The sequence below is a fragment of the Barbus barbus genome (genome assembly GCF_936440315.1).
Source record: "Barbus barbus genome assembly, chromosome: 3".
Lineage (NCBI taxonomy): Eukaryota > Metazoa > Chordata > Actinopteri > Cypriniformes > Cyprinidae > Barbus > Barbus barbus.
The window spans coordinates 10723252-10750823 of record NC_136731.1 but is presented as its reverse complement, the minus strand read 5'-3'; the positions used below and the strand labels follow the sequence as shown (position 1 = coordinate 10750823).

General features: G+C 38.1%; 2 protein-coding genes and 1 long non-coding RNA gene across 7 annotated transcripts in view; all 3 read right to left on the bottom strand.

Moving 5' to 3' along the window:
- Nucleotides 1-27572, bottom strand: part of LOC306855355 — a 1003769-nt gene that overhangs the window by 306237 nt on the left and 669960 nt on the right. The window lies entirely within an intron of this gene.
- Nucleotides 4954-12151, bottom strand: LOC306855308 (uncharacterized protein). 5 transcript variants are annotated; one of them, XM_079393890.1, is made up of 10 exons: nucleotides 9933-10151; nucleotides 9580-9622; nucleotides 8797-8838; nucleotides 8555-8605; nucleotides 8286-8327; nucleotides 8102-8152; nucleotides 7179-7233; nucleotides 6680-6870; nucleotides 6278-6392; nucleotides 4954-5217 (listed from the first exon to the last, which is right to left on the bottom strand). In XM_079393890.1, exons 1-10 carry the CDS (start codon nucleotides 10056-10058, stop codon nucleotides 5163-5165), a joined length of 771 nt encoding a protein of 256 aa, XP_079250016.1. In that variant the 5' UTR covers nucleotides 10059-10151; the 3' UTR covers nucleotides 4954-5162. The 5 variants fall into 5 exon arrangements, with proteins under 5 accessions (XP_079250016.1, XP_079250015.1, XP_079250017.1 ...); XM_079393893.1 differs by lacking the exons at nucleotides 4954-5217; nucleotides 6278-6392; nucleotides 6680-6870; ... (2 more) ...; nucleotides 8286-8327; nucleotides 8555-8605 and adding exons at nucleotides 10216-10315; nucleotides 10635-10737; nucleotides 10825-10913; ... (2 more) ...; nucleotides 11865-11895; nucleotides 12030-12151 and having other exon boundaries at nucleotides 8692-8838; nucleotides 9933-9989; XM_079393889.1 differs by lacking the exon at nucleotides 9933-10151 and having other exon boundaries at nucleotides 8697-8838; nucleotides 9580-9808.
- LOC306855283 (endonuclease domain-containing 1 protein-like) lies at nucleotides 23296-24713 on the bottom strand. The gene is made up of 2 exons (XM_079393857.1): nucleotides 24404-24713; nucleotides 23296-24157 (listed from the first exon to the last, which is right to left on the bottom strand). The coding sequence occupies exons 1-2, from the start codon at nucleotides 24686-24688 to the stop codon at nucleotides 23492-23494; spliced, it is 951 nt and encodes a 316-aa protein (XP_079249983.1). The 5' UTR covers nucleotides 24689-24713; the 3' UTR covers nucleotides 23296-23491.

The window sequence follows — 27572 nt, the reverse complement described above, 5'->3', positions numbered from 1 at the left end:
ACCCTAAAATGTAATTTCTGTCATTGTTTACTCACTCACATGTTGTCCCAAACCTCTATCCAAAATAAGATATTTTGAAGAATGAGGGTAACCAAACAGTTGCTGGTCTACATTGACTTTGATAGCAGGAAAGAAAAATCCTGTGGAAGTCACTGAGGACCAGCAACTGTTTGGTTTTCCACCTTCTTCAAAATAGCATTTATGTTCAGCAGAAGAAAGAAACTCATTCCGGTTTAAAACAACTTTTGAGTAAATCATGGTATAAAAATAAAACATTATGACAGAATTGACAGACAGATGACAATATTTATTTTTGGTGAACTATTAATTTAACGTTAACAAAAAACAAAGAGAAAAATCACTCCCTATACTTGACTGAAAATCTTTAATACAGTTGCTTTAGGAATCAGTCTATATAGTGTTTTATTTTTATATTTGTTCATTCAATCTCATTGAATGCTCTGCTAAATACACATATTGTACCTGAAAATAAAGCACTGTTTGTTTTATTTGTATATTATGTGTATTTGTAATGTGTATCCTTGTTCTTATTTTTTAATAAGAAAGATAAAATAATGACAAAGATTTTGATCTTCGCCCACTTTGGCCTAAATATCTGCCATGTCTTTTTTTTTTTTTTTGTTACCTTGAAAGGCTTTGTCTAAGACAACTTGTAAAACCAAAATAGTAAAACCAACATGACAAAGAATCGTGATAAAATCGTGAATCGTGATATTTCTAAAAAAAAATTGTGATATGATATTTTTCCCATATCGCCCACCCCTACTTTGACATGTATATATTGCCATTATTATGTGTTATTGCTGGTCTTCAATAATAATGTCAAGTTACTTTAATGTATTTGCACCAAAAAATTATAAGGATTTATGCTGATATTGTCCAAAACCACACTTTGCCAGGGGTATTTCCAAACTTTTAGAGGGCAGTGTATATTAATTACTGTGTGTGTGAGTGTGTTCTGAACATTACACCTGTTCTTGAACCATGCAGTGTGTTACCAAGTCATGAGCACAGAAAATTAAACCTATCAATTCATAGATTATGCAATATAATCAACTGAAAAAGCTGAAATGTCACATTGAGGATGGGTATAGATAATTTTTACTGATAACATTATTTATCAATAATTATCACTGTTATTGATACAGCACCCCATAATTTGGTGCAAATACTAAAATAAGGACATGATAAAAAGATATGAAACAATTCAGTAGATAATTCATTATTACTTCTTTGCAAAAATAAGTTAAACTGTTTCCTGAGTGTCCTATATGAGGCACCTGCTACAGATGATGTGCTTTAATACTGCTTCACTATCAGAAGATAAACCTAAACAATATTACAATCACCAGAGAACCATAGTTCTTGAGCTTCTCAGAAGATAAAAGAAATAAAGAAAACATTCATAAAGGGTAAAGATCTGTCAAATGTTGACGTCCTGGCAACTAAGGTTCACAAAGTAGGAACTAAAAGTTTTTTTCCAACTTGAGAACTATAGTCACCAAGAATTATTTACTACACAGAATCTGTGCCAATATCACAGACCATAACTATGTCAGCATCACTTGGCCTCCGAGTGTAGTTTGGGCTCCTCATCAAAGTATCCTATAAATGTTGTGTCTTGAGCATATCCAGTCTGTTTTTCTTCATTAGTAACATGCATTTATATAGGAGTTGAATTTTATCTTTAGCATTCTTTTATCATGTAAAAATATGAATATGCAATATGGAGCATGAATAAATGGTCCTCTTTATAAATTTTTCTAGCTGACTGATGAACGCTGAATGTTATGCTGAGGTAACTGTATTGATACATTGTTTACAAGCTTAACACGTTTTCCACAGTTTGAAACCCTGAATGAGCGATTATATATAGCTATGGGTAACTGATTTGTGAAATCCAACCTTGTGGATTACCTGTCTCTCCTCCTGAGCCTTTAGTCGTGTGGGTCCAGGAAAGTTGCTTATATGTCTGGATACTGCTGCACAAATCTTTCAACCATCAACCAGCATGTCTTCAAATCCAGGACAACAGAATGGTCAGGATGATCTGAAACATATAACCAAATGAAATCAATTTAAATGTATTTAGTCTTAGCTGAGTGATGCTGAAACAACCAGGTTTAGTTTTTCACCCAGGATTCACTGCTTCCTATGGAACGGTCTTCATGATGAATGATCTCTTGATCCTGGATCCTTGCTGCCATTCCCTGGACCTTTTTCACATTTCCGGGTTTCTCAGCAGCGGAGGTCATCATAGTTGGGTTCACTTGAAGAGCAGTGAATGAGAGTACCACAAATATATTTTTTGCATTCCCATTTGCTCAAATAGCAAAATAAAAACTCTATGATAGTGTTTTCATGACTTTCAATAAAAGTAAAATAAATTGATAAAGTCTGATAATGGCAGTCAGAAGGGCAAATTATATCAAATTTACTGTCCCTCCCATAAACACTGTAAACTATTTTTTTGTAATTTGATGCAAAAGGTAAAATAATACAAAGAATAGTGTTCAGCTGTGCTTGCTGTTTTTAAATGTGCTATATAAATAAAACAAACTTGAAACTTTATCGTGTTAAATTTCAAATAACTACATTATGATCTTCTAGAAGTCATATTTGACGATTCCACCTTTGAAATAAGAGGCTATTCTGACGGACGACGCAATATAGACGTGATCTGCGCGTCGGTAGTATTTTTCTTTTTCTTTTTTTTTTTTTTAGCTCAAGCCAAAACTTACCAGTCAACCAAAGATGTCACCGGGTTTCTCTCTGGGCACGAGTAAAGAGATGAACACTTCATCGGCCTGCGGTCGTCAGCCGACTCAGAGCCGACGATTGAAGAGCTGAGAAACAGAGCACTGACCGAATTATACCAGCCTACGCCTGGCCGATGTTTTTTAGATGTTTCAGGTAGTGAGGCCGACGTTTCGATATTGGGCCGACGTCGGCCAGACGTACGTGTGCTGTCTGGGCAGTAGCTCCCTTCAGAAATGTTTAAATATTGGCGCTTTCCTTCTGTTCTGTAGTTTCTTTCTGTCCTCCTGAAATCACAGAACAATTTTTATTAATATTTGTTTACCATGAAATATCAAAACTTGTTTTCAGTGATTACACTCTCCATGTAAGTGACGTCATTGATTCAGTACAGAAGCCTTTTCCAATAACATATTGACAAATCACCAGCAAAACCTTTACAGAGCTATCAAAATCTCTCATATGGGTAGTTGGCGTATCAATGTGTCCTATGGTGTGACAGCAAAAATGTAAAAAAAAAAAAATAATAAAAATAAACTCTAACATTGAATATAATCCTCTCTCGTGCTATTTGTAACTAAGAATGAAGATACATTTTTCTCAAGTTATTTGTAGTTTTTCTTTTCTACATTTTTGCTATGTCACACCATAGGACACAGTCCAATTTTTATTTGTCAACTACCCATATAATACACAAATATTTGATTAAAAGCCCAGAGTTTCATAAACAAGAGCTCAATCTACAGAGTTAACGTTAGCCTAAGGTTACCTGAAAACTGCTAAGATGCTAACGGACTTTTTCGAAGACACTAAACCATTTCTATAAAATAAATATTTAATTGAAACATGTCAATAAGAAGTAAGAAACGTGTCAGGAACGTTTGTAGGTAATATTTGTGTGATGTTAGGGACTAAATTTACCTGAAAACAGTGAAACCCGCAGCGAGAGACGAAGTTTACTGCTTGCTGGTTGTGTTGACGCCCCGTTTCCATGGCAGCTCTGCTCCTCGCGCAGAGCTCAACGCGCACACACAGCATTCACGCAAACATCTAACATTAAAACATTACATTAATAAATTACAGTCTCGTTCAATAATTATTCAATAATGAATTTAAAACTCAATTTGGAGTTCAAAAAGCAACAGCAACAATAGCTCACCGTATAGAGGCGGGTTCTTCCCTGGCAGCCTGTAAAAGAGAGAAAAACACGGCGAAAAAGCAGTTAGCTAGGACTTCTCTATAATAATCCGCTTTAATATTTCCCCTCAGAGAAACTGCTGGAAACGCATTAAGGTGTTAACATTCATTTTAAAAATCGCTAGCGTGACCGTTAGCTAAACAAGTTAGATGGAAATGAGGCACAGTCTCTTCACCTGTGCTTTAGCACACCGAGTGCCTTACTAGTACCTTTTAAGTGTCACAGAATTAACAAAATGGTATTTTTTTGTCATTTAGCTGAAGTGAAATCTTACCTGAAAGCCCCAGATGTCGCCGGTATGAGTCTCTTCTCTCTGTGGGTTGCTAAGAAACCAATAACTGGGCTCGCGAGCAAACAGATTAGCGCGGTATCGGCCTGCGGTCGGGAACCGACTCGGGGCCGACGATTGCAGAGCTGAGAAACAGAGCACTGACCGAATTATACCAGCCTACTCCTGGCCGATGATTTTTAGATGTTTCAGGTAGTGAGGCCGACGTTTCGATATTGGGCCGACGTCGGCCAGACGTACGTGTGCTGTCTGGGTCTGCCGTACCATCTGCTAGACATCTATTGTGACAAACACCAGACAAGTTTGACTCCCTTTTCAGAGCTTTTAAAGGCACAATATGTAAGATTTCGACACTAGAGGTCGCATTTTCAAAACAATAACAAAGGCAAAGCTTGATGACACTATGAAGGAGGATGTTGATGTCAATGCACAAGTTCAACTTCAGTCTATGTTGACAGATTTACTGGAGTGGAGCAAATCAGAAAATTACATGTATAGTAGTGACCTGTACACTACAGTGAAGAGGGCACACACAGTGGCCTTCAATCGTTTTGGCATTGTTTCAAGAAAACGAAAAATACATGCACTTCATGCTTATCGCCAGCGGATAGAGCAAGCCAAACGAGAGCTTTACAAAAAGCACAAAACAAGAAGATACAAGCGCTAAATAATAATAATAAACAGATTTAACCAAAAAATATTGTTTAATTGCATTTTTTGCAGTGATGTAACAGTGAATAGTACAGTACAGTGAACAGTTTGCAGCACATAGTGTAATTGTGTCAGAAATAGTGTCAAAATTCAATTTTCTAGAGCCCTTGCTTTTGCAACAAGGCACTCTCTGATGATCTGAAACACAACCTGGCATACTTGGGGTCCAAGTGTGTGTGTGACCTTTTAATACATGTCCATGTTGTCGCCCAACACTTGTTCGATTATGTCGAGTTCAGCTCTGTAAACAAACAAAATAAATCTCTGAGACAAGTTACATTATATACAGTCATGGGCGTAAATCTGATCTAACAGTAGGGGGGGACAATAAACAAAATGTCTGAAGAGCAATTTTTGAAGGGGACACAAATAATACAGCCACAATTATACTTGTAAAGGATTTGTGTACACAGCGGAAAGCCTTAATACTATCATTAGTGTAGCATGGAGACTGTGCCAATACCCTTCTTTTCAGTGTTTCTCTTGATTCAATGAAAAAGCTAAATAAATTATAAATAAAAATACCATTTATTTATTTTTAAGTTGTTTACAATCAAGCCACAAAAACAACTTAAAACATAATGACTAATTTTGAAAAAGTGTCCCCATATAAAAGAAATACAATGCTTTTGTAACAAATACATGTTTTAAGTTATAGTTATATAGGTTATATACTTGGCGTTTTGGTGTAGGCCTACTGAAAAAAGATCTGATGTCCGTTTTTCTTTTCTCTGTCATTTTATCTGGGCAACAACAACACAAATCTTTATATAAATTCATAGTTTCACCACGCGGTCATATTATAATTATAAAATGATCTTGTGTCCTCCACATAAATATTAGGTTTCGTCGGGGACAGAGGATATATATTTAACTGATCGGCCACTTAACTTCATATTGAGCAAAACACAACTGTAGATCTTCAATATTAACCCTAATATCAGTTCACACACGTAACGTTAGGCTTATCGTCGTGTACACGTTAGTTGTAGTGGGTGCATTCAAGCTACGTAACGTTACATTATATTACACTAACATAGTGAACTTTGTCACTAATTTATTCATTAGTCAGCATCATTTCTATTTAAGAAAAGAAAAACGTCATCCGATGTTTAATGTGAATAAAATAAAAAAGGGACAACCCTTAGATGGGAGGGGTCCTGACCCCCCTGGGATTTACACCCTTGTATACAGTACAATTACGAATTGAGTGAAAGCACTGGCATAACAATATTATGCCAATTCAGAAGGAGAAAGACTTAAAAAGTGGAAGGAAAAGAATATCTGTATGCATATTTTACCTCAAGTCAAGATCCTCTCTTCTGCAGCCTCGCTCGGCCAGCTGCTGGCCTATGATTTTGAAGGGTATTTCCTTGGTCAAATATCCTAGGTCTTTAGCAAGACCTTGGCACTCCTCTGTGACACAAAAGGAGCCAATGAGTAAATGAGACATTAACATGTTACTAATGTAGTTTATATTTTAGTTACTAAACAGTTTACATTTTGTTAAACTGTATGGCCATTTACATTTGTTTGCCTATGCCTCATTCATTCACCTAGGCTACTTATGCCTCCAACATGGCTGACATTCTAAAACTTGCAGTTCTACAACCTTTGGTGGGAACACCCAATTCAATAATAAGGGAATCTGTTTGAATGTACACCTTTAAGAAATCGCCTAGTTCTGACTGCATATATGTTACCTTCAACTAGTTTGGTGCACATTGTAGTGTTTGAGCCATACGGACTCAGCTGCACCCCTGCCTCTTTCAATTCCCTCACAAGTTCCTTTTTTTCCCCCTTTGCCTTCCTCAAATAAGTCATCATGAGGTGACCAGAGAATTTTTCTGGTGCAGAGCATCTCCTCTGCAGCTCCTCTACTGAAACAAAGTGCCTGTGCAATGATAACACATCATTTTTTGTGAACATCAAAAACCAACATATCTGTAGACAAAGATCACCTATAAAACCATGAGGCTTAAGTGAACAACATCATATTGTTTGACAAATAATCCATTACTCTAGCCACCATTACTCTACTCTACATAGTTTGTAGTTTTACCTGTTTTTTTGCATTAGTTGCATTAGGCACATAACAGACATGTTCTACTGATGTTATCTGCACTCTTGCCTCTATCAAGTCAATTTGTCATATAAAAAGGCACACCCACCCAACCCAACTCTAGTCGTAGCATTACCAACCTTTTAGCTTTCTTTGAAGACGCCACCTTCAACAGGCTGTCCACATAGAATCCATCTTCAATAAAGAATACATACACATGTTGTTAAATGTCATTTCAATGGTAATAATGAAATATTTATTGGCACCCCTGTTGAAATTAGGGTCCCAATAAATTAGAGAGAAGAGTGGTGCGCACATCCAAAAAAATCAATTGTATCAAATATAGTACAAGAGGTGGTCTGCCCCCTGTTTATGCTCCAAAAGGAAATTGATTTACTTGAAAACAACGCAACGTTTCAATCCCATCGGATCTTCATTAGGCATTGAAAACATGGAGCGAGACGGCCTATATCACATGACTGCACACTCACGTTCAAGTAGTCTTTGTACATCTGAATGTGTGCATGAGAAGAGGCGTGCGCAGCTGCTTTGAGTGTATGCAAGCTTTGTACATAAGTCCCATGCTCTTTTTAAATGCAGATACTAGAGATGATTAATACTACAGGAATGAGACGTGGAATCGTGCATATACATCAGCTGAATTGGAAATTGAGCTGTTGTTCCAACTGTCGATCGCGGAGGCTACCTGTGCCTCTAAGAACCAATTGGGCAAACTGTACAGCCAATCAGACCAAAGACATTGGGCTTAACATGAGCATAGAACCAGTCTTGGTATCCATGCTGACCTGTAGAGCAAAATCCAAATAGCTCGCAGGGCAACATTATAATAATAGAGCTTCATTGCAGACACAGGTCCATATAACACCACATAAAGTATAAACAGTATAGAGTATTCTGCTCCTTCTATACTCACTCGGACTACAAAATATCTTATTTGAGCCCAACTTTGTATATGTGTGCCAGCAAGTTAACAATCAGTCCATCCTATCCACCTTAAATGTATAGATAGAATATAAAAGTACAGTATCATAATATTATATACCCTTTTTCTCCGATGCCTCCTCCTTCTCCTCTTCCTCTGCATCTGATGTATCTGCATAATTTCAACAGACAGGAAGTCAAATTGACACATTCAAATTTTATAAATAAAAATTATTATCCTGTATAACTCAGCAGAACTAATTAATTGTTAACTCTGAATAAAATCTCAGAAATACATGTTTTACCTTCAACTGCCTTTGCAGTCCCCATCTGAGCCGTTTCTGCCTCTGTTAAAAAATAAAAATAATCTACATTGGAAATATGTGACATTCTCAAATTGTGATTTTCAATAAGTTTTTCAGTCACCTTTAGGGGTGCCTACAAATTTGTTGGGCGCTGTATGGAACATTAAATTGCTTGTGTAATGTAACGTGCATAAATAGAATATAAAATCCAGTATGTAAAGTACAGTATATCATATAAAGTACAGTATCATAATATTATATACTGGTACCCATTTTCTCTGATGCCTCCTCCTTCTCCTCTTCCTCTGCATCTGATGTATCTGCAACAGACAGGAAGTCAAATTGACATTCAAATTTTATAAATAAAAATGATTATCCTGTATAACTCAACAGAACTAATTAATTGTTTACCTGCAACAACCTCCACCTTCGTTTTTGCTACTATTGACACATGAAAAAACAAAGGGTGTGTGTGTAACTCTGAATCAAATCTCAGAAATACATGTTTTACCTTCAACTGCCTCTGCAGTCCCCATCTCAGATGTTTCTGCCTCTGTTAATAAATAAAAAGAATCTACATTGGAAATATGTGATATATGTTCTCAAATTGTGATTTTCAATAAGTTTTTCAGTCACCTTTAACAGGGGTGCCTACAAATTTGTTGGGTGCTGTATGAAACATTACATTGCTTGTGTAATGTAACGTGCATAAATAGAATATAAAATACAGTATGTGTAGCCACTGCAATCTAACTAACATCAGTAACAACTAGGGATGCACCGAATCCAGGATTCGGATTCGGATTCGGATTCGGCCGAATCCTGGGCTTTTTGACGGGGTTCGGTTTCGGCCGAACCTTAGATTTATTTTCCACCGAAACCGAACCCTAGACTTGCGCTACGACGTCACACTGCCGTTGATTACGTGAAGGTGTTTACATAGGACCCGTTCGAATGTAGTAGGCTGTAAGAATCTGAAAATGGAACTCGTAAGCAAAAAAAGTTTTGTTTGACAGTACTTTCAACCAAAAGAAGGCGATTCAAGTCGAGCTTTATGTTCAATTTGCAATGCCAATTTGTCTCGTGGTGGCAAGGACCCTAAGCAGTACACAACATTGCTGATGTTAAAACTAAGGATGCGAGTAGGATTCGGTATTCGGCCGAATCTTAAACAGTGGATTCGGTATTCGGCCGAACCCCAAAAATCGGGATTCGGTGCATCCCTAGTAACAACGCTGGGGCCAACTAAGAGTAGCCTCCGTAAACAAACCTGTTTGTGTGTGTGTTGTCCTACCTGGTTTTGAACTCTTTTCTGTAGAGCAGAATGAGCATGTCTCCTGCAAAAGATTTTGCATGATAAATAGTTATGCCAAGTACACATCAAACGATTCTTTTGTCACAGACCAGTCATGGGAGTCATTCAAATTAAGTCCCAGTCCCTGATGAGGTGGAGTCTGGGTTATCAACACATCATGACACGTCACATGTGACCCCTCGTCATCACAGATTTAACTGCCGATACACTCCTCACCCAAGGATTATGTTAATGACTCCCTAGAGACCAATCAGTGACAAAAGAATCGTCTGCTGTGTACTTGGCTTTAATCTGACAGCGGAATGTTGCTTTAGATAAAATATCATTAGTACTTGACTTTTTCTTCCCTGACATCTTCTTGTAGCAGACTGTACAAATGCCTGAACTATCTGAAAAAACAAATGCTTTGTATAATACAATGATATTCTGGATAACACAAACACATTAAAAGCAACCATAACCTTCACATATTTCAAGAGCCATAACCAGTCCAAAGTATGACCATCCTCCGAATTTACTAGTTAAAGCTACCACTCCAAATCATCAGTGACAGCAACAGGTAGCCAGCAGAGCTCAATAAGGAGCACACATACCGTACAAATGTATGCTACTTACCAAGGGACTTAAACAACAAAGTCCCAAGTCTCTCCCGCTCTTGGGAGATGGGGAGGCATTGGAGGTGACCTTGTTGTCCCTGGAGGATCATTTCTGCAAACTAAAAGAGCAACAGAAAGTCTATTTTAATGAAATAACATCACTTATAATAACTGAACCTTATAGAGCAGGCAACAAATTGTGGTAAAAAAATGTCAAGGGACTATTACAAGAGAAAATGATGGTGCTCATTTGATAATTATACTATCATGACTCCTGTATCATATGCTGAAGGTAGCACTATGTCCATGTCCAAGAGCCATTAATATTTGATCTGCAACTTTCATTCAAATTGCTCAACTAGTTAAAGTTAAAAACTAAAAATATCTATATTTTCAAAAGACAACAGAAACATTGTGCAGAAAATGACCAAATTGTACCATTATTGAGAACACTCCACAGGACACAGAGTCATTTTGCAAGTCATGGTCCCTGTTTTTGAACTTCCAGGGCCTTTGGCAGCCTCTGCTAGCAGCAAATAAGCTGAAAGATTAGAGAATATAATTATGAAGGAGATCTCTTCTGAGGTTTCATTACCTCATTTTATAGAGCAATACAAAAACCGTGTACCTCCAATTTTCGATGATTTTGGAACAACGCTGTGGATGCTCCCCCAATGAGTCAATGTATGTAATAGTTCCCTCTTTCAAGTTGCAATACTATACAGAAGATGGGAAAACGTATGAGAAAGGTTTGAAGGGCAGTTTCAACCAATCTTGAAATGACTGTGTTGAAAATCATTGAAACTTTTAAAATGTGAAGCACTAACAGCTCAAACAACACAAATGAGAATGGCACGACAGCAACAATAATGATAACTAATGTGTGATGCTATTTTGCGCATAAGGCCCATGAACGTCGCGTGTCTGTTGCGTGTCAGTTGCGTGGCAGCTGCGTGGCGTTTTCTATGTCTTTGCTTACCAGAAGCGTGTCTCGTGCGGCAGCCTCTCTGCCAATTAAAACGTTTTTTTTTCTCACATCATTTTTTTCTTCACTGTTTTGAATGGAAACACTTCCAACACGCTTGCGTGTGGCGTGAAAAATAGGCGTGAGTCCTATTCCTATCATGCACGCGTTTGAGATGTGTGTGTCACGCAGGCGGTGTGCAAGGTCTAATCTGTTAAAATGGGAGCCGAAATAAAAACGGACACGCCACGCAGCTGACACGCTCACACCACGCACCTGGTGTGAAACGGCCTAATAGTCTCTATATAACCTAACAGCAACCTACAAAGAGGGTCCAGTGGCACTCTCCCACCAAGTAGGGCCCGAAGACGGCACTGGCTCCTCTAAGAATGTTTTTCTGACAGGAAATGAAGAAAACATTGATGAACAAACAAATAAACTTGACACCCAATGTATTCTGTAGCACTCAACAATAACCTTAAACATGCACATAACTCTTACTTTTAGAAAATAAGTGCTCCTGGCCCTGGAGCTGCCTTCCAAAATCAAGCGCATAGCCTGGCTATTTATGGGCTCTGTCCCAGGCTGGCTCTAAGCGAGGGAGAGAAATGGTTTAAGTCATTAAATGATGTTATATCTATATCTGATGTATGTATATGTGTGTGTGTGCGTGTGTGAGAGAGTATTATAAAGGTATGGGTTACCCTGCTGATTATGTAAAAGGACATCCATTACCTGAGGAAGTAATACATAGACAAATATATAAACTACAATAAAACACAATAGAGTCAAGGTGAAGTGAAAAGCTGACAAAGTTATATAGCCTAGAAGTGGAAGAGAATAATTTTTGAAAAGAAATAGAAAATTACCTCATCTGGAAGTTCAGATGGGCCTACAAGTGCCTCCAAACTGCCCAGAAAGATTTTAAAAGGCCCAATTGTCCCAAGGACATCTTCACGATGAAGTCCTTGGGACTTCAGTGTTTCTAAGTCTGCATGGATAAAGAAATTAAGTCCCAAACCTGGTCAGATGTAAATATGCGAATTATGCAAACAATATAATTATGTATGCAGATGATGCAAATGACTAACATAGATTAGGAAAGAAATAGTATAAGAATAACTTACTGTTCATTTGGCTTGGTCAAGTTTTCCAAACTAGACAAAAGACAAAAATTAAAAACATGTATTTCTCCTGAAGCAGTAAATGGGATACTTATCCTCACCAAAAAAAAAAAAAAGTATACTTCAAGTTTCATTTTATTAAGTAAACTTCAGTAAAGTTCAAGTATATTTCCCAAGTATTCTTTACATAGTAAGTATACTTATACCAATGCACTAGTGGTATACTTATAAGTGTACTACTTTAATACTTCTTGGGACTAAATTGGCCCACTTTGTAGTATATAAAAGTATACTTTTATGTATACTTTTAGTGTAAAAGTAGTAAAGTTTGAGTACACAAATAGTTTATATTTAAGTTTTATTTTGTACTGCAACTATACTATAAGTGAACTTATAGATATACTGCTAGTTTACTAGTTATATACTTCTAGCCCACTTTTTTGTTTATGAAAGTACAGTACACTTCTAAGTGTATTCAGTAAACTGCTGGTTTAATAGTTTTTATACTTGCAAGTTTTTTTAAAGTGAACTTAATATCATACTTATAGTTTACTATTTATATATTTTTTGGCACTTCAAAGTATACTACTAGGTTTCTATTTAGGTATTAGTTTTTATACTTGAAATATACCTTGTAATTTAAGTAGACTTGACGTTAACTCACATGTACACTACCACTGGACTACACATATACATACTCAAAAGACATACTCCGGATTGAAAATAATTGTTATTTTCATATGGTCTTCTTTGCAGTGGCTTGCTTGGCATAACATGCAATATGTAGCAAATAGCATATATGTCTGAAAATTATTTAATAGGCTACTCTACTACAAGAGTAAGCACAGCTACAAGCCAATTATACTTAAACGTTCTGTATACGGAAAGTGTATCTTGATCAAAAGATGCAAGTGCAAGTATAGGTCAAATATACTTGTACTTCTCTGTATATCTCTGATAAATGTATAAAAAGTAGACTGAAAGCATACTCTCTTATTCTTAGTTTAAAATTAGTATACTAATAGCACACTTGAATAAACTTATTTTTTGTAAGGGTACTTATGACTATGATACTTACATACCTGAGGCGAAACAAATGCGCTAATAGCAGCAAATGAATGTCGCATGGAGATACGGTAAGGTGCCCTGAGAGCAGTATTAGAATTTATGCAGCAAAAATGTCCTTACAGCAGCCAATTCTAGATCTAATGTCATAAGATACCCTCAGGGCAGCATTAGAATATCTGCAACAAAATGTGCTAAGAGCAGCAAATGAATGTTGCATGGAGATACGGTAAGGTGCCCTGAGGGCAGTATTAGAATGTTGCATGGAGATACGGTAAGGTGCCCTGAGGGCAGTATTAGAATGTTGCATGGAGATACGGTAAGGTGCCCTGAGGGCAGTATTAGAATGTTGCATGGAGATACGGTAAGGTGCCCTGAGGGCAGTATTAGAATGTTGCATGGAGATACGGTAAGGTGCCCTGAGGGCAGTATTAAATGTTGCATGGAGATACGGTAAGGTGCCCTGAGGGCAGTATTAGAATGTTGCATAGAGATACGGTAAGGTGCCCTGAGGGCAGTATTAGAATGTTGCATGGAGATACGGTAAGGTGCCCTGAGGGCAGTATTAGAATGTTGCATGGAGATACGGTAAGGTGCCCTAAGAGCAGTATTAGAATGTTGCATGGAGATACGGTAAGGTGCCCTGAGAGCAGTATTAGAATGTTGCATGGAGATACGGTAAGGTGCCCTGAGGGCAGTATTAGAATGTTGCATGGAGATACGGTAATGTGCCCTAAGAGCAGTATTAGAATGCTGCATGGAGATACAGTAAGGTGCCCTGAGAGCAGTATTAGAATGCTGCATGGAGATACGGCAAGGTGCCCTGAGAGCAGTATTAGAATTTTGCATGGAGATACGGTAAGGTGCCCTGAGGGCAGTATTAAATGTTGCATGGAGATACGGTAAGGTGCCCTGAGGGCAGTATTAGAATGTTACATGGAGATACGGTAAGGTGCCCTGAGGGCAGTATTAGAATGTTGCATGGAGATACGGTAAGGTGCCCTGAGGGCAGTATTAGAATGTTGCATGGAGATACGGTAAGGTGCCCTGAGGGCAGTGTTAGAATTTATGCTGCAAAAATGTCTTTAGAGCAGCAAATGAATGTTGCGCTTAAATACGAAACGGTGCTCTAAGACCAGTATTAGAATATATGCATCAAAAATGCACTAAAGGGCAGTTCAGCTTTTTGTTGTATGTAGCTATGACAAAATGCCCTGGAAGCAGCAACACTACCACAGCAAAAGTGTGCAATGACAGCAGCGTAACTTGCTATTATAGCCAGTAAAAGTTATAATAGAATATAAACTAACATTAGCTATTATCCTTTCTTAGAGCTAGCTAGCTAATGTTGCGAGTTAGCTTATTTACATTAGTTAGCTAAAGTTAGCTAATTAAATAACAGAAAAACAAGCTTTACTTAAAATCCAAATACTTCATTATCTTGACATTTTTATGTAATAATGTAATATAGTTCAACATAAAACACAACATTACCTTAACTGCAACGATCTCAATCTCCTTTGCGTGATGTCTCCCGCGTCCTGAGAGAAAAAAAATCTAATAATCCATGTCCCGCCTCCTGCTGTCGCTGATTGGACGACTGAGAGAACCAATAAAATGCAATGCTGCCCTGAGAACATATTTCAATAACTAAAAGTCTAATCTGCAGTAGTACCTGTACTTTCACTCAAGTAATGAAGTTGTGTACTCTGATTATGTCAGATCGCACATCATTAAAACAACACTTACCATCTTAAAGCAGACTATATTCTGTATATCACACAGCACACCCCAGCCTCGAATTGAGTGTAAAATGAATTCATCTGCAGCTGTTTGCACATGAGCAAAGGTGTTTTAGGAGTCTAACTTGCAAACGCCAGAACACTGATTCATCAAACCTGCTTGCTTTCGGCCTGTGTTCTTCCCACTTTATTTTCTAGTATGTAACGAATATGCCTCGGAGAAATGTATTGGAGAAAAACTCTCTATGTAAGCAGAGGCTTGGTTGCTATGGCTACCCATGTCCAGGATATATGACTTTCAATCCAGTTACAGAGGCTCATGGTATCAATTTCTACATCTCTCAAAGAAGCAAGTGAGTCTATCTCTACTTTAATCTAAACAATTGCAACAACTCAAAGACCAGGCAAGCACATTTTCATAAAGCAGATGCTTCTTCAGATAAAAACATAAAATAACAGTTAGCAAGAAGTTCCATTTCGCAACAATATATTGCCAAATGCATCTCCTTACAAAACCATTCTACAACAGATAAAAACATAAAATAACAGTTAGCAAGAAGTTCCATTTCGCAACAATATATTGCCAAATGCATCTTCTTACAAAACCATTCTACAACAGATAAAAACATAAAATAACAGTTAGCAAGAAGTTCCATTTCCCAACAATATATTGCCAAATGCATCTTCTTACAAAACCATTCTACAACAGATAAAAACATAAAATAACAGTTAGCAAGAAGTTCCATTTCGCAACAATATATTGCCAAATGCATCTTCTTACAAAACCATTCTACAACAGAGACAAGATACAGATACATGGCCGTTTTAACTGTTGCTAACTATAAGTTGAGCGACACCTGTTTTTATTTCTGACAGGGTGTATGCTCAAACTGCATCTAACACTTTTTGGATGTTAGAGTAGAAGTCTGTGTTCTTAAAGTTTTTAAATCTTTTGTTAACGATTCTAATTCAAAATGAAAATTACTCAAAACAATCATTTCCTTTAACAATCTCATCATTTTCTTAAAGGGGTCATATGATGCTTTCAAGTTTTCCTTTCTCTTTGGAGTGTTACAAGCTGTTTGTGCACTGATAAGATCCCTGAAGTTGCAAAGACTAAAGTCTCAAAACCAAAGAGATATTCTTTATAAAAGTTAAGACTCGACCACACCCTCCTAAAACGGCTCATTTAAACACGCCCCCACATGTCTACGTCACGGTGTGGGGAAATTTGCAAAACACTGCCCAAACGTATATGCAAAGAAAAAAGGCAGAAGTTTTATTCTCGCTGTAGTATTGGTGCTGCCGCTGGCGCCATGTCCAGGAGATTCATTGGACAAGGAGATCATCAAAATCAGAAAGAGCTTTTATTGCCACATATGCTTGCGCATACAAGGAATTTGTTTTAGTGTCATAAGCTTCCAGTTCACAGAGACAACAACGACACACAGACAATAAAAATAAGATGAGAATAAAAAGTACACACACATATATATATATATATATATATATATATGTGTGTACTTTTTATTCTCATCTTATAATTCTCATATTATTATTGTTATTTTATATATATATATATATATATATATATATATATATATATAAAATAACAATAATAATAATAATTGAAACATAAATGATTGTATATACAGCTGTGCAAGTGATGATAGAATGGGAAAGAACAGAAGGATTTGCAGGGATGTACAAGGATGGAGGTGGTAGCAAATAAATATAAGGTTATTGCACATTGTTATTGCATAATGGGTAACTGGCTGTCCTGGTAATTGTGGCTCTGTAGCGCCGGCCAGATGGCAAAAGTTCAAAAAAGAGATGACTTGGATGTGAGGGATCCAGAGTGATTTTCTGAGCCCTTTTCCTCACTCTAGATGTATTCAATTCTTGGAGGGTGGGTAGGGAGGCACCGATAATCCGTTCAGCAGTCCAAACCATTCTCTGTAGTCTTCTGATCCCTGATTTTGTAGCCGGACCAAACCAGACAGTTATTGAAGTGCACAGGGCAGACTCAATGATGGCTGAGTAGAACTGTTTCAGCATCTCCTGTGGCAGGTTAAACTTACTTAACTGGCGAAGGAAGTACAACCTTTGTTGATGTGAGTGTCCCAATTCAGGTCCTGAGAAATGATGGATCCCAGGAACTTGAATGACTCCACTGCAGTCACAGTGCTGTCTATGATGGTGATTGGGGGGAGTGCAGGGGGGTATCTCCTGATGTCCACGATCATCTCCACTGTTTTCATCGTGTTGAGCTCTAGGTTGTTTAGACTGCACCAGACAGTCAGCTGTCTGTAGGCAGACTCGTCACCGTCCTGGATGAGAACGATCAGTGTGGTGTCGTCTGCAAACTTCAGGAGCTTGACAGAGGGGTCTTTAGAGGTGCAGTCGTTGGTGTAGAGGGAGAAGAGCAGTGGGGAGAGAACGCAGCCCTGAGGGGCACCAGTGTTGGTGGAGGGGCTGTTTGACATGGATTTCCCCAATCGCACTAGTTGCTGCCTATCTGTCAGAAAGCTGATGATCCACTGACAGATAGAGCTAGGGACAGAGAGCTGGGTTAGTTTGGTCTGGAGGAGTGTAGGAATGATGGTGTTGAAGGCCGAACTAAAGCCCACAAACAGGATCCTCACATAAGTCCCTGATTTGTCCAGGTGGTGCAGGATGAAATGCAGTCCCATGTTGACTGCATCATCCACGGACCTGTTTGCTCGGTAAGCAAACTGCAGGGGGTCCAGTGATGTCCTTTAACCTGTTAGCCTGCACCAGAGCGACCTCGCACTGAACGATCTTTGTTTGCATGTGTCATTGTTTTCTAATAGAATAAATGAAACGGGACAAAGTTAATCTTGTCAAACTATATATCATTCTGAGGGTCTAAGCCTCAAGCATCGACGACAGATCGCTGTTTTTCGATGGAAAGCTTATAAGGAATGAGTGGCACAAATTTGCTACATTTGTGTAAGCAGTACACATCCAAACACGCAGAGTAAAAAAGCCGTACGTACCTTTATCATTGTAATAACGAGCCACAAACGCGTCCACTGCTGAAATCCCAGTTTAGTTAGAGAGGTAAGGGTCCACAGAAAAACATCCCAGCGAGCACTTTTAGTCCAGCGAAACACTAACGTTGTAATAAGGATGAATATTCCTTTGTTTACGTTTCATTTCTTCAGAGAGTTATTGTTCGCGTCCGTTATGGAATAAATTACGCTCAAAAACAGCGTCTTGGTGGTAAAAAAACAAAACGATGTTACAGCATACGGTTTTACAAAAATAATGAGACCGTCTACGGAAAAAAAAGTCTCAGAAAAGCGGAATATAGATTATTTGAATTTGGCGCTCCCTCCTGCCGGCAGTGACGCTTCTGTGACGCACGCTGTCATCTGAGCGGGGCATAACTTAGCGATCTGCTTTATCCATAAAAAAATGTTTTTTTTTTCTTCTACATTTTTTATATGTGTGTGTGTGTGTATTGTGTGGGGAATGTGGCCGTGTCTGCATGATTATAATCTGTATGGACGCACATCAGCGTGTTTATTAGCGACTCTATGACGGCTATCATTGTGATTCATTGATCAGCTATTACTGATTATATGGCCCATCTGTTTGATTATAATCTGAATGGAAACACATCAGCGTGTGTTTACTGACTCTATGACCATGTCTGGCAATATCACTTCACGTCTGGCAGTGATATTTATCATTGTAATAACGAATAACGAAGAATACTTCAGTATACATACTATATACAAAGCATTTTTTTTCTATTTTTTTTTCCTTTTTTATTACTCAAATAATTATTTTTGTATTTTTTAGTGCTCAAATAAATCTGTCTATTATTTTATAATTGAAAAACTATGCAGGAACATGTATAAATAAGCCAGAACCAGTTTTTCACATGACTTCATGACGACAGATGTTAGAGCCACAGGTCTGTAGTCATTAAGTCCTGCTATCTTTGGTTTCTTTGGAACAGGGATGATGGTGCGTTTGAAGCAGGAAGGGACTTCACACAGCTCCAGTGATCTGTTGAAGATCTGTGTGAAGATGGGGCCAGCTGGTCAGCACAGGTTTTCAAGCAGGTTGGTGTCACACCATCTGGGCTTGGTGCCTTCCTTCTCTTGTTCCTCCTGAAGACCTGGCGCACATCTTCTTCACTGATCTGAAGTACAGGAGAGGGGGATTGCAGGAGGTCTTAACTAACGGTTGTGTAGAGAGATGGTCAGGACGGGTGTGGGGGGTTTCAAATCTACAATAAAACTCATTCAGATCTTCAGCAAGTTGTTGATTCACCTCAGTGCTGGGGGATGGTTTCCTGTACTTGGTGGTGGCTTTCATGCCTTTCCACACTGAAGTGTAGTCATTGGAATTTAACTGATCTTCCAGGTTTTTAGCGTAGGTCCTTTTAGCCACTCTAATCTCCTTATTCAGTGTGTTCCTGGCCTGATTGTTGTTATAGGCACTGACGTGCCTTGAAAAATATTTTTCCACACTGAATGTTTTTTTATTTCATATACAAATACATGAAATAAGTCCTGGAGCAATCCAGAAAAGTAATGGATCGAAAACCATGTGTCTCATGAGTTCATATTTCAAATTTGAAGAAGATACCATGAAAAATGAGATTCCTGCAATGGGACAAGACTCTGTCTCCATTTCTGTTGGCGTCCTCTTTGGCCTGACAAAGATGTCTGAGTTTTGCTGTAAACCATGGCTTATCATTGTTGTACGTTACATAAGTCCTGGTGGGAATGCATATATCCTCGCAGTAACTGATATATGAAGTTACAGTTGTTACGACCAGCTCGTTTAAAAGACGCAACAAAAAAGGTCAAATAACAAAAGATATCAATGCTAATTGTTTTATTTAATTAAACTAAAACAACAGCAGTCAGTAATGACTATAAGCATAAGTCTAGGGATAATAAAGAAATTAAATAAATAAATATAACAACAAAACATTAACTACAAGATATAAGAAATGCCAAAAGAACAAATATGTAAAGAATCAGAAAGAGACACTCTGGAGAAAACATCCCCACATAGTGCCCGCCTCAAATAACAAACTTATATATGCTACTAATTAACAATTAACACTGGGAAGACCAATCAGAGCCTGCCACACTCTCCCCAATAGGATCCGGTCTCTGTGAGCTCGTCCATATCGGTGGCAGCAGCTTCAAAAACACTCCAATCAGTAAGTTTGAGACAGGGTTGTAAAACCCGCTCTGTCTCGTTGGTCCATCTCTTTACAGTCTTTACCACAGGTTTAAAGATTTAAGTTTTTGGTATAAGATGAACCAGGCAGTGATCAGAGAGCCCGAAAGCTGCCCGTGGAACAGAGTGATACGCATCCTTTATTGTGGTGTATCAGTGATCCAATATATTACTTTCTCTGGTGGGACATGTAACATGCTGTCTGTATTTTGGCAGTTCACATGAGAGATTTGCTTGGTTAAAGTCCCCAAGAATCATTAAAACATAGCCTGGGTGGTGTTGTTCTGTGTCTGTGATCAGATCAGCGAGTTTCTGTAAAGCTGAGCTCACGTGCGCTTGCGGTGGAATGTAGACACTCACGAGAATGATCGAGCAAATCTCCCACAGCAAATAGAAAGGCCTACAGTTGATGAAAAGCGTTTCTAGATCTGAACAGCACATCTTCTTTAACACTGTTAACACCTGACACCACCTTTCATTGATGTAGAAGCACGTCCCGTCGCCGCATGATTTCCCCGTTGATTCTGCGTCGCGATCTGCTCTGATCAGCTGAAAGTTGTAACGTACTGGAATGGTATCGTTCGGCTAGGTTTCCGTGAAACACAAAGCAGCAGAGTTTGAAAAATCCTTATTTGTCCGGGAGAGCAGAAGGAGTTTGTCCGTTTTGTTGGGTAGAGAGCAGAGAGTCGCTAGATGGATGCAAGGCAACGCCGTTCTAAACAATGAGCGGCGCTGCGCCGACTACTATGTCCAGCAAAACATCCGAATAATCAACTGGTAGGAGATTTTGTGGCGTGTTCTGCAGAATGTTCAGCAGTTCTTTGGTAAAACTGATCGAGTTTGAGAAACAAAAAACAGGAAAAACTAACAAAAACACTCAAACAACTGGATAGCGAAGCACCATGTCTGCTGTGCGCGGCGCCATCTTAGATCTAAGATCAGAATACATTTTGGTAGTAGAGGGTGACACGGGAGTCCATTTTCAAACCTCTCCCGTCCCACTCCCACAAAAAAAAATCCCGTCCCATCCCAATCCCATAAAAAAAAGGGGGGAAATCCCGTCCCGTCCCAATCCCAGAAGAATGACTCCCATTCCCTCCCACTCCCGTGTTGTTGTTTTTTTTTTTGGCTGGAATCTGTCAGTTACAGTAAAAAAAAAAATACAGTACAGATCACAGCATGCCCAGCTTAGTTGAATAAAAATCCAAATTGTATTTTATTTTATTGAACTGAAAGTCATCTTAATGCACAGTGTGTTTCATGTTGAATTTTATGCAAATCATCCATCCATCCATACACACACACACACACACACATTATATAAGGAAGGAAGAAATTGTCGGTTGCCTCGAGAGGGCTGCTTTGCATGTGTGACGCTGAAGGCCACTCGTGCCTGAGTCTGAAAAGTACTTAATCAGTTGTCTACAAGTCTTGCAGCTGGCGTATGGCGTTTTCACGCCATCTTTGTCAACGCGTAAAATTTTTTTAGTTATTTCAGACCGCCCAGAAATATCCGTGAGCACAACTGACGTATTATTTTCAGACAGTAGTCGTTGCAGTGTAGCTTTCACGTCTGCCTCCATTTTGGTTATGATTTTCGCGGCTAAAAAGTGCGTGAAGAAGCCTACTTCTTCTCTACCATTATTGGTGGTTGGCACTATCGCCACCAACTGTTACGGGTGTGTGGAGCACGCCATTCACTTAACCGGCTACACCAAAGCAAACAGGAGGAGAGCATAAAGAGACAGGACAACTAGTATTGAGTTCAAAATTAGTTTATTTATTTAAAAGGTATATTTCTGTATAGTTATAATTATCATAGTGTTATTACGATTCCCGGTCCCACCCACTCCCGCTTACATTTTTTCCAGTCCCGTCCCAATCACGTTATTAATAGTGATTTTGTTTCCCATCCCGTGGGATTCCCGCGGGATTCCCGAAAAAATGTCAGCCTCTATTTGGTAGCACTTTCTATGAAGCCTGTATTTATAATATATTATAAGGGTATTCTTAAACAACACAAGAAATTTCACACTATCACGTTACGTGATAGTGGTTTCTTATCACCGCAGGAGAGAGAGAGAGATAAACAGGTTTTTGATTTATATGTGCTTGTGTGGGAGATGCGAGGCCATGGTCACAGCTGAGGACAGTCAGTGCATCAGGGAGTTAGATACATTACATACTGGGTCTTAGTGGAGAATGTGACCCCCACACTAGTGTTAAAATTTCCTCAGCGTCCGAACTGTCATTGTGATCCATTGTTTTCCTGTGATTTAAATGGACCGCTCTCCCTTTTGATGTGTCACTTCCGGTTTTGGCGCGTTTCAGATGCAGAAGTAAAATTCTCTCACAAAAACGACTCCAGAAGCCTTAATAGTATATTTTAAAGAAAATCTAGTTCCTACAGTATTTCTCTATACATCGACTCACTGGAGTCTCTAACCTGCAATATGCCCTTTAACGTTTTTTAAAAGTTGAATGTGAAAACTTTCTCTTTTTTTTTATCACACAATATATTGTTCTACACCTTTGTGTTTTTAGCCTTCTGTATTGGTGTTTTTAAAGTTGTACATGAAAAGTATGTGAAAAACTTTCTTTAATAAAGACTTTACTTTGATTACCGTGTTGGTCACCCCGATACATTGTCACACATTTTAAAGTTTAAAGCACATTGTTTTTGAACAGTTTCAAACATTTTTTCATTAATAAATGTGAAATGTGAACTTAAATGAACATTTCTTGGGCTGACTGTTATCTGCTGAGGAGTGGAAGTGAGTGGATGGAGATGTCTGTGCATTTGCTGTGTCTCTGGGCACATGAGTGTGGATAAAGTTTGATTTATCCTTCATTTAAATCACACCATTTTGTAAGCTTTGATGTACATTCATTACAGTCTACGATCATAAATGTCCGATTTGATGAAAAACTAAGTTACTACTTTGTGTAAAAAAAAATAATTGCAAATGATTTATAGATGCATAAATGTTTTTATTGAGCTTTTTGTTTTTGGATACAAATCATCAGGGGAAAAAATACATTTTCAGCTGCTTTTAATTTCAGAAGCAAATATTAAAGACATTCCTATACTAGAAAGTCTGTAGGTTAGTAAGTACAATCACAATCAATTTCCAAAGTCATGTTTTAGTATTAATTGTCAAAGGCTAATTAATTCTTCTTCATCTTGGTGTTAGAAGATAGGCTGCCACTACTCATGGTTCTTTTCCGTTTGTTTTGCAGATCCGAGCTCATTAATTTCTGAAATTTGGCCTCAACCTCATCTGATTTATTGTCACCAAAACAATCATCCTTAAAAATGTTAATGTGCGCACTATAAAGTTCACTGAGCTTCTTGTTCAGGGCTGAGACTCTCATCAGGCGTATGTCAGGCTCTGGCTTGTTTTTGCCCATATAGCCGAAGGAGAAAGACTTTGTGTCATTCTTGTGTTTATAACAGACGGCTGTCCAGATGTGAGAGGGCACTGTCACCCTTTTAGTGATCCGTTCAGTTGCACTGGGTACAGTTCCTGTGACAATGTAGGCTGTTGCAGAAGCATTATTACTTTTAAACTTGCCTTCTAAAAAACTTCTCAAAGTGCTCTCCCAATCCTTCCAGTGGATCCGGTTGAAACACCGGTCCATAGGTGCAGCGTTGGTCAGTGTAAATGTTGCTGTACGGCCATCACTGCATTGGAAGCTGTTGGGGTTCAGGTGTCCACGATCATATCCAGAGTCAGAGTAGTCACTGCTGATGGCTTGACTTTGTTTAAAAGTGTTTTGATAATTTTTATTTTCACGGACCATGTAATAGGTTGTGGATGTAGGTTGGGAAATCTACAGAAGAAATATTGTGCAAGATGTTTAGTTCGATGTTTTATTATTTGTGAGAAAAGACTTGTTTGTTTCAAATGTTGTGTGGAAAAAAGGTTATGCTCTTACTGTCTACGTTGTCTCTCAGTGGATATGTTTACCATTCATATAATGTATTTTATGTATTATTCTGAATGACAAAGCAAAATGGAAAGCAGAGCTTACACTGCTAATGAAAGTCTTTTGTTAGACAGTGAAGTACATAGTTACCTGTGGCTCTAAATGCCAGATGTTTTGACTTCCACTGTCGCTTGAGCATGCAGGGTCAAATGTATAGGCGCTGTAGAGAGGAATCCTGTGATGAACCGAGTACAGCGTAGCGTAATAATAACATGATTTTGACGTCCACTGACAGATTTTCTTGGCATTTTGATCCATTCCTGTTGGTTCTATGCCTTTGTAGAAATACTCTTTACATTCAAAGTCATCGAATACTTTTGCCTGAGCACCGAGTGCTCTCAGCACAACACAGATGAGCAGACCCAGAGCAAACATGGTGTGAAGCTGCTCTTGTGTTATAGAGCACAGACACCAGAAGTGCAGCTGCTTTAAATACAGTCAGAGTCAAAGATGTTGCTGAGGGTGTGACTGAAATTAACAAATGAGAAGAAATGAGCAATATGATTGGATATGCTTATGGGATTCATTTTAGAACTTGCATGTAAAGAAAACTCGATTTAACACAAAATAGAGTGAGGATCACTAACCTTATTTATTTTATGTGTTACTTAAAAAATAAATAAATAAATATATATACATATATATATATATATATATATATATATATATTAAAAAGTGTCTGAGAGCTGCTCATACCATACATAAATCTCTGAAACAATGTATCATAAATCTCTATTGAACAATACAAACCGATATAAACCTGAAAGAGTTTTTTGTATACACGTCACCCTTTAATGTTAGAGAAAAGAACAGAATCAGAGAATACAGGTCTTTATGGAAAAAAGTACTCTGCATATCATACTGTAGTTGTCTACACATAACTAGTAGTTGTTTTTATAGTGCATCTTAACTAGAGATAAAACAGTATGAACATTTCATATAATGATTAGTGACAAAAATGACCATGGTTATCATGGTATTGTTAAAATGTGTTGAAAATGTTCAAAAAGTACTGATGCTACTCAATTAAATAATTTCAAGTTTTATGTCGAAAACCAACAAACAAAATTAGAAGCATTAGGCATAAACTTGAAAATAATTAAAAACAGTGGCTGGATTTTAAATGTGTGTCTAATGCTGCCTTCATGTGTTATCTGAATTATCGTAAATACAAGTTTCCTAATCGGAAATTGGACATGAACGGCCTCTCAAGTCATATTTACTATATTTACTACTGGGAAATTCTGAAATAATTTTGATACCTGAGTTTCCGAGTTGGGCGGGTCATAAACTTTAAACATGGTGGAGGGGACAACCATTGCTGATGTCAGTGTTGTTCTCACAACAACTACATCCCTTTGTCTTGTCACTAAAGTAGTGTATTTATAGGCTAGATATGTACGATCATTCGAAGCAAATTGAATGTTTCAAAAACAGTGAAATAAGCATGTATTTGACCAAAATTCCGGAATTGTCAGCAAACTGCATGTATAGCGCGGTGAATGTTTATATGATTGTCAACCAATGGGATGCTTACATTTGATTCTTTCCAACAACAAAGCACTTGAATACGACAAGCTCGTAATCATGACTTCATAAATGGGAAATAGGAAATTTCCAATAGCACGTGAAGGCAGCATTACAACCAGGGAGTGAATTATATATGAAGGTAAAAGAGTAGCAAAACTCGAGAGCTTGCTGATTTGAATTTGAGAATTTAATGAAATAAACAAGCACATGCACACCTTACAAGGTGCAGGTCAGGAGACGCCAAAGTTGCATGGAGAGGAAAATACGACCGCACACTCACTTGCAAATAAAAACTACTTTATTTACTTAACCACCAATGTTTCGGCAAGAAGCCTTTGTCAAGGAATGATTTCTTGCATGGTAGGGAGAGCTAAGTGAAAAGCTAAGTGAAAACTCTGGCTGCATCCGAAACTGCCTACTTCTCTACTATATAGTAGGGGAAATGCAGTAGGCGAGCGGATAAGTATGTCGGAATCCTTCGGATTCATAAAAGAGTAGGCAGGAAGTACCTGGGTGACGTACTAATTCTCACGAGATTCGGACGTGCGTCTACTTAAGTGCGTCCGAATATGCCTACTTCTCTACTATATAGTAGGGGAAAAGCAGAAGGTGAGCGAATAAGTATGTCCGAAACCTCAGTATTCATAGAGGAGTAGTCGAGAAGTTCCCGGATGTCCTACTGCTTCAGCCCAGATTCTCGAGTGTTCATCCGATGGACACTTTTCTATCCCAGAAGCCCTCGCGAGAGGATACGTCATCATCGAACCTGACGGAGATCAGCGACGCGGGTGTTTACAAATGTGAGTATTATCGATCAAAAACACGGTTAAAATCGCATTTCTTGAGCTACTGTATAGTAAACTGTTGATTTGCTGAAGGTGTAGATGCTAGACAGTGACGTTACAGTGTATTTTTATAGTGAACAGCTCCAGTAAACACTCGCATCTCCAAACTGCATTTACATAAACCTCATACACTTAAAGACCATTAAATGTCTATTTAATAAGAGACAAATATTAATATGTTATTAATATTTAATAACATATTCTAAAAGTATACTCAAAGGCTCTCAGTGAGCTGAAAACCTTTCAGTTACTGAAATTAATAACAAATGATTTTAAATCTTAAGGTTTAGTTTATTTTAATTATTGTAATTTCAAACGAAGCTGTTGCAGCGCTTTTCTGATTCTTGATTTCTGTGCATTTGATGCAGAGCTTTTGTGCTGGAGCAGGTGACAGCGGTATTTGTGGGAAAAAAGGATAACACAAATATAAAGTCTGACTGCTGCAGTGAGGGACGTGATGGACAGCAGAGACAGGTGAAGCTGGACACAGTGCTCTTCATCAGAATAAAGCTGCAGAACTGGCTCAGCTGTGTTGAGATGCAGTAGATGTGGTTCACTGCCTATAAATACATGATTGTTAGAACAAAGCTTTTTCATGTGTTGTTGACTTGTTTATTTATTGTCATGGTTACTTTTATTTACATTTTACTAATTTGTTCATGTTTCCTGTTGTCAGTAAATTAAATATAATTGTTTCATTAACATATGCATTAATTCATGACTTGACTGAAAATTGAGATGTATTCACCTTGGCTGCACAGAAATTATAAACATGGAGGAAAACATACTAGGGAGGGTTGTGGATTTATTGATGCTTTGAGATGTTTGTGTGCCTGTCGCTCTTATTTTATTTTTATTATTATTTATTATTTCTGCAGAATATA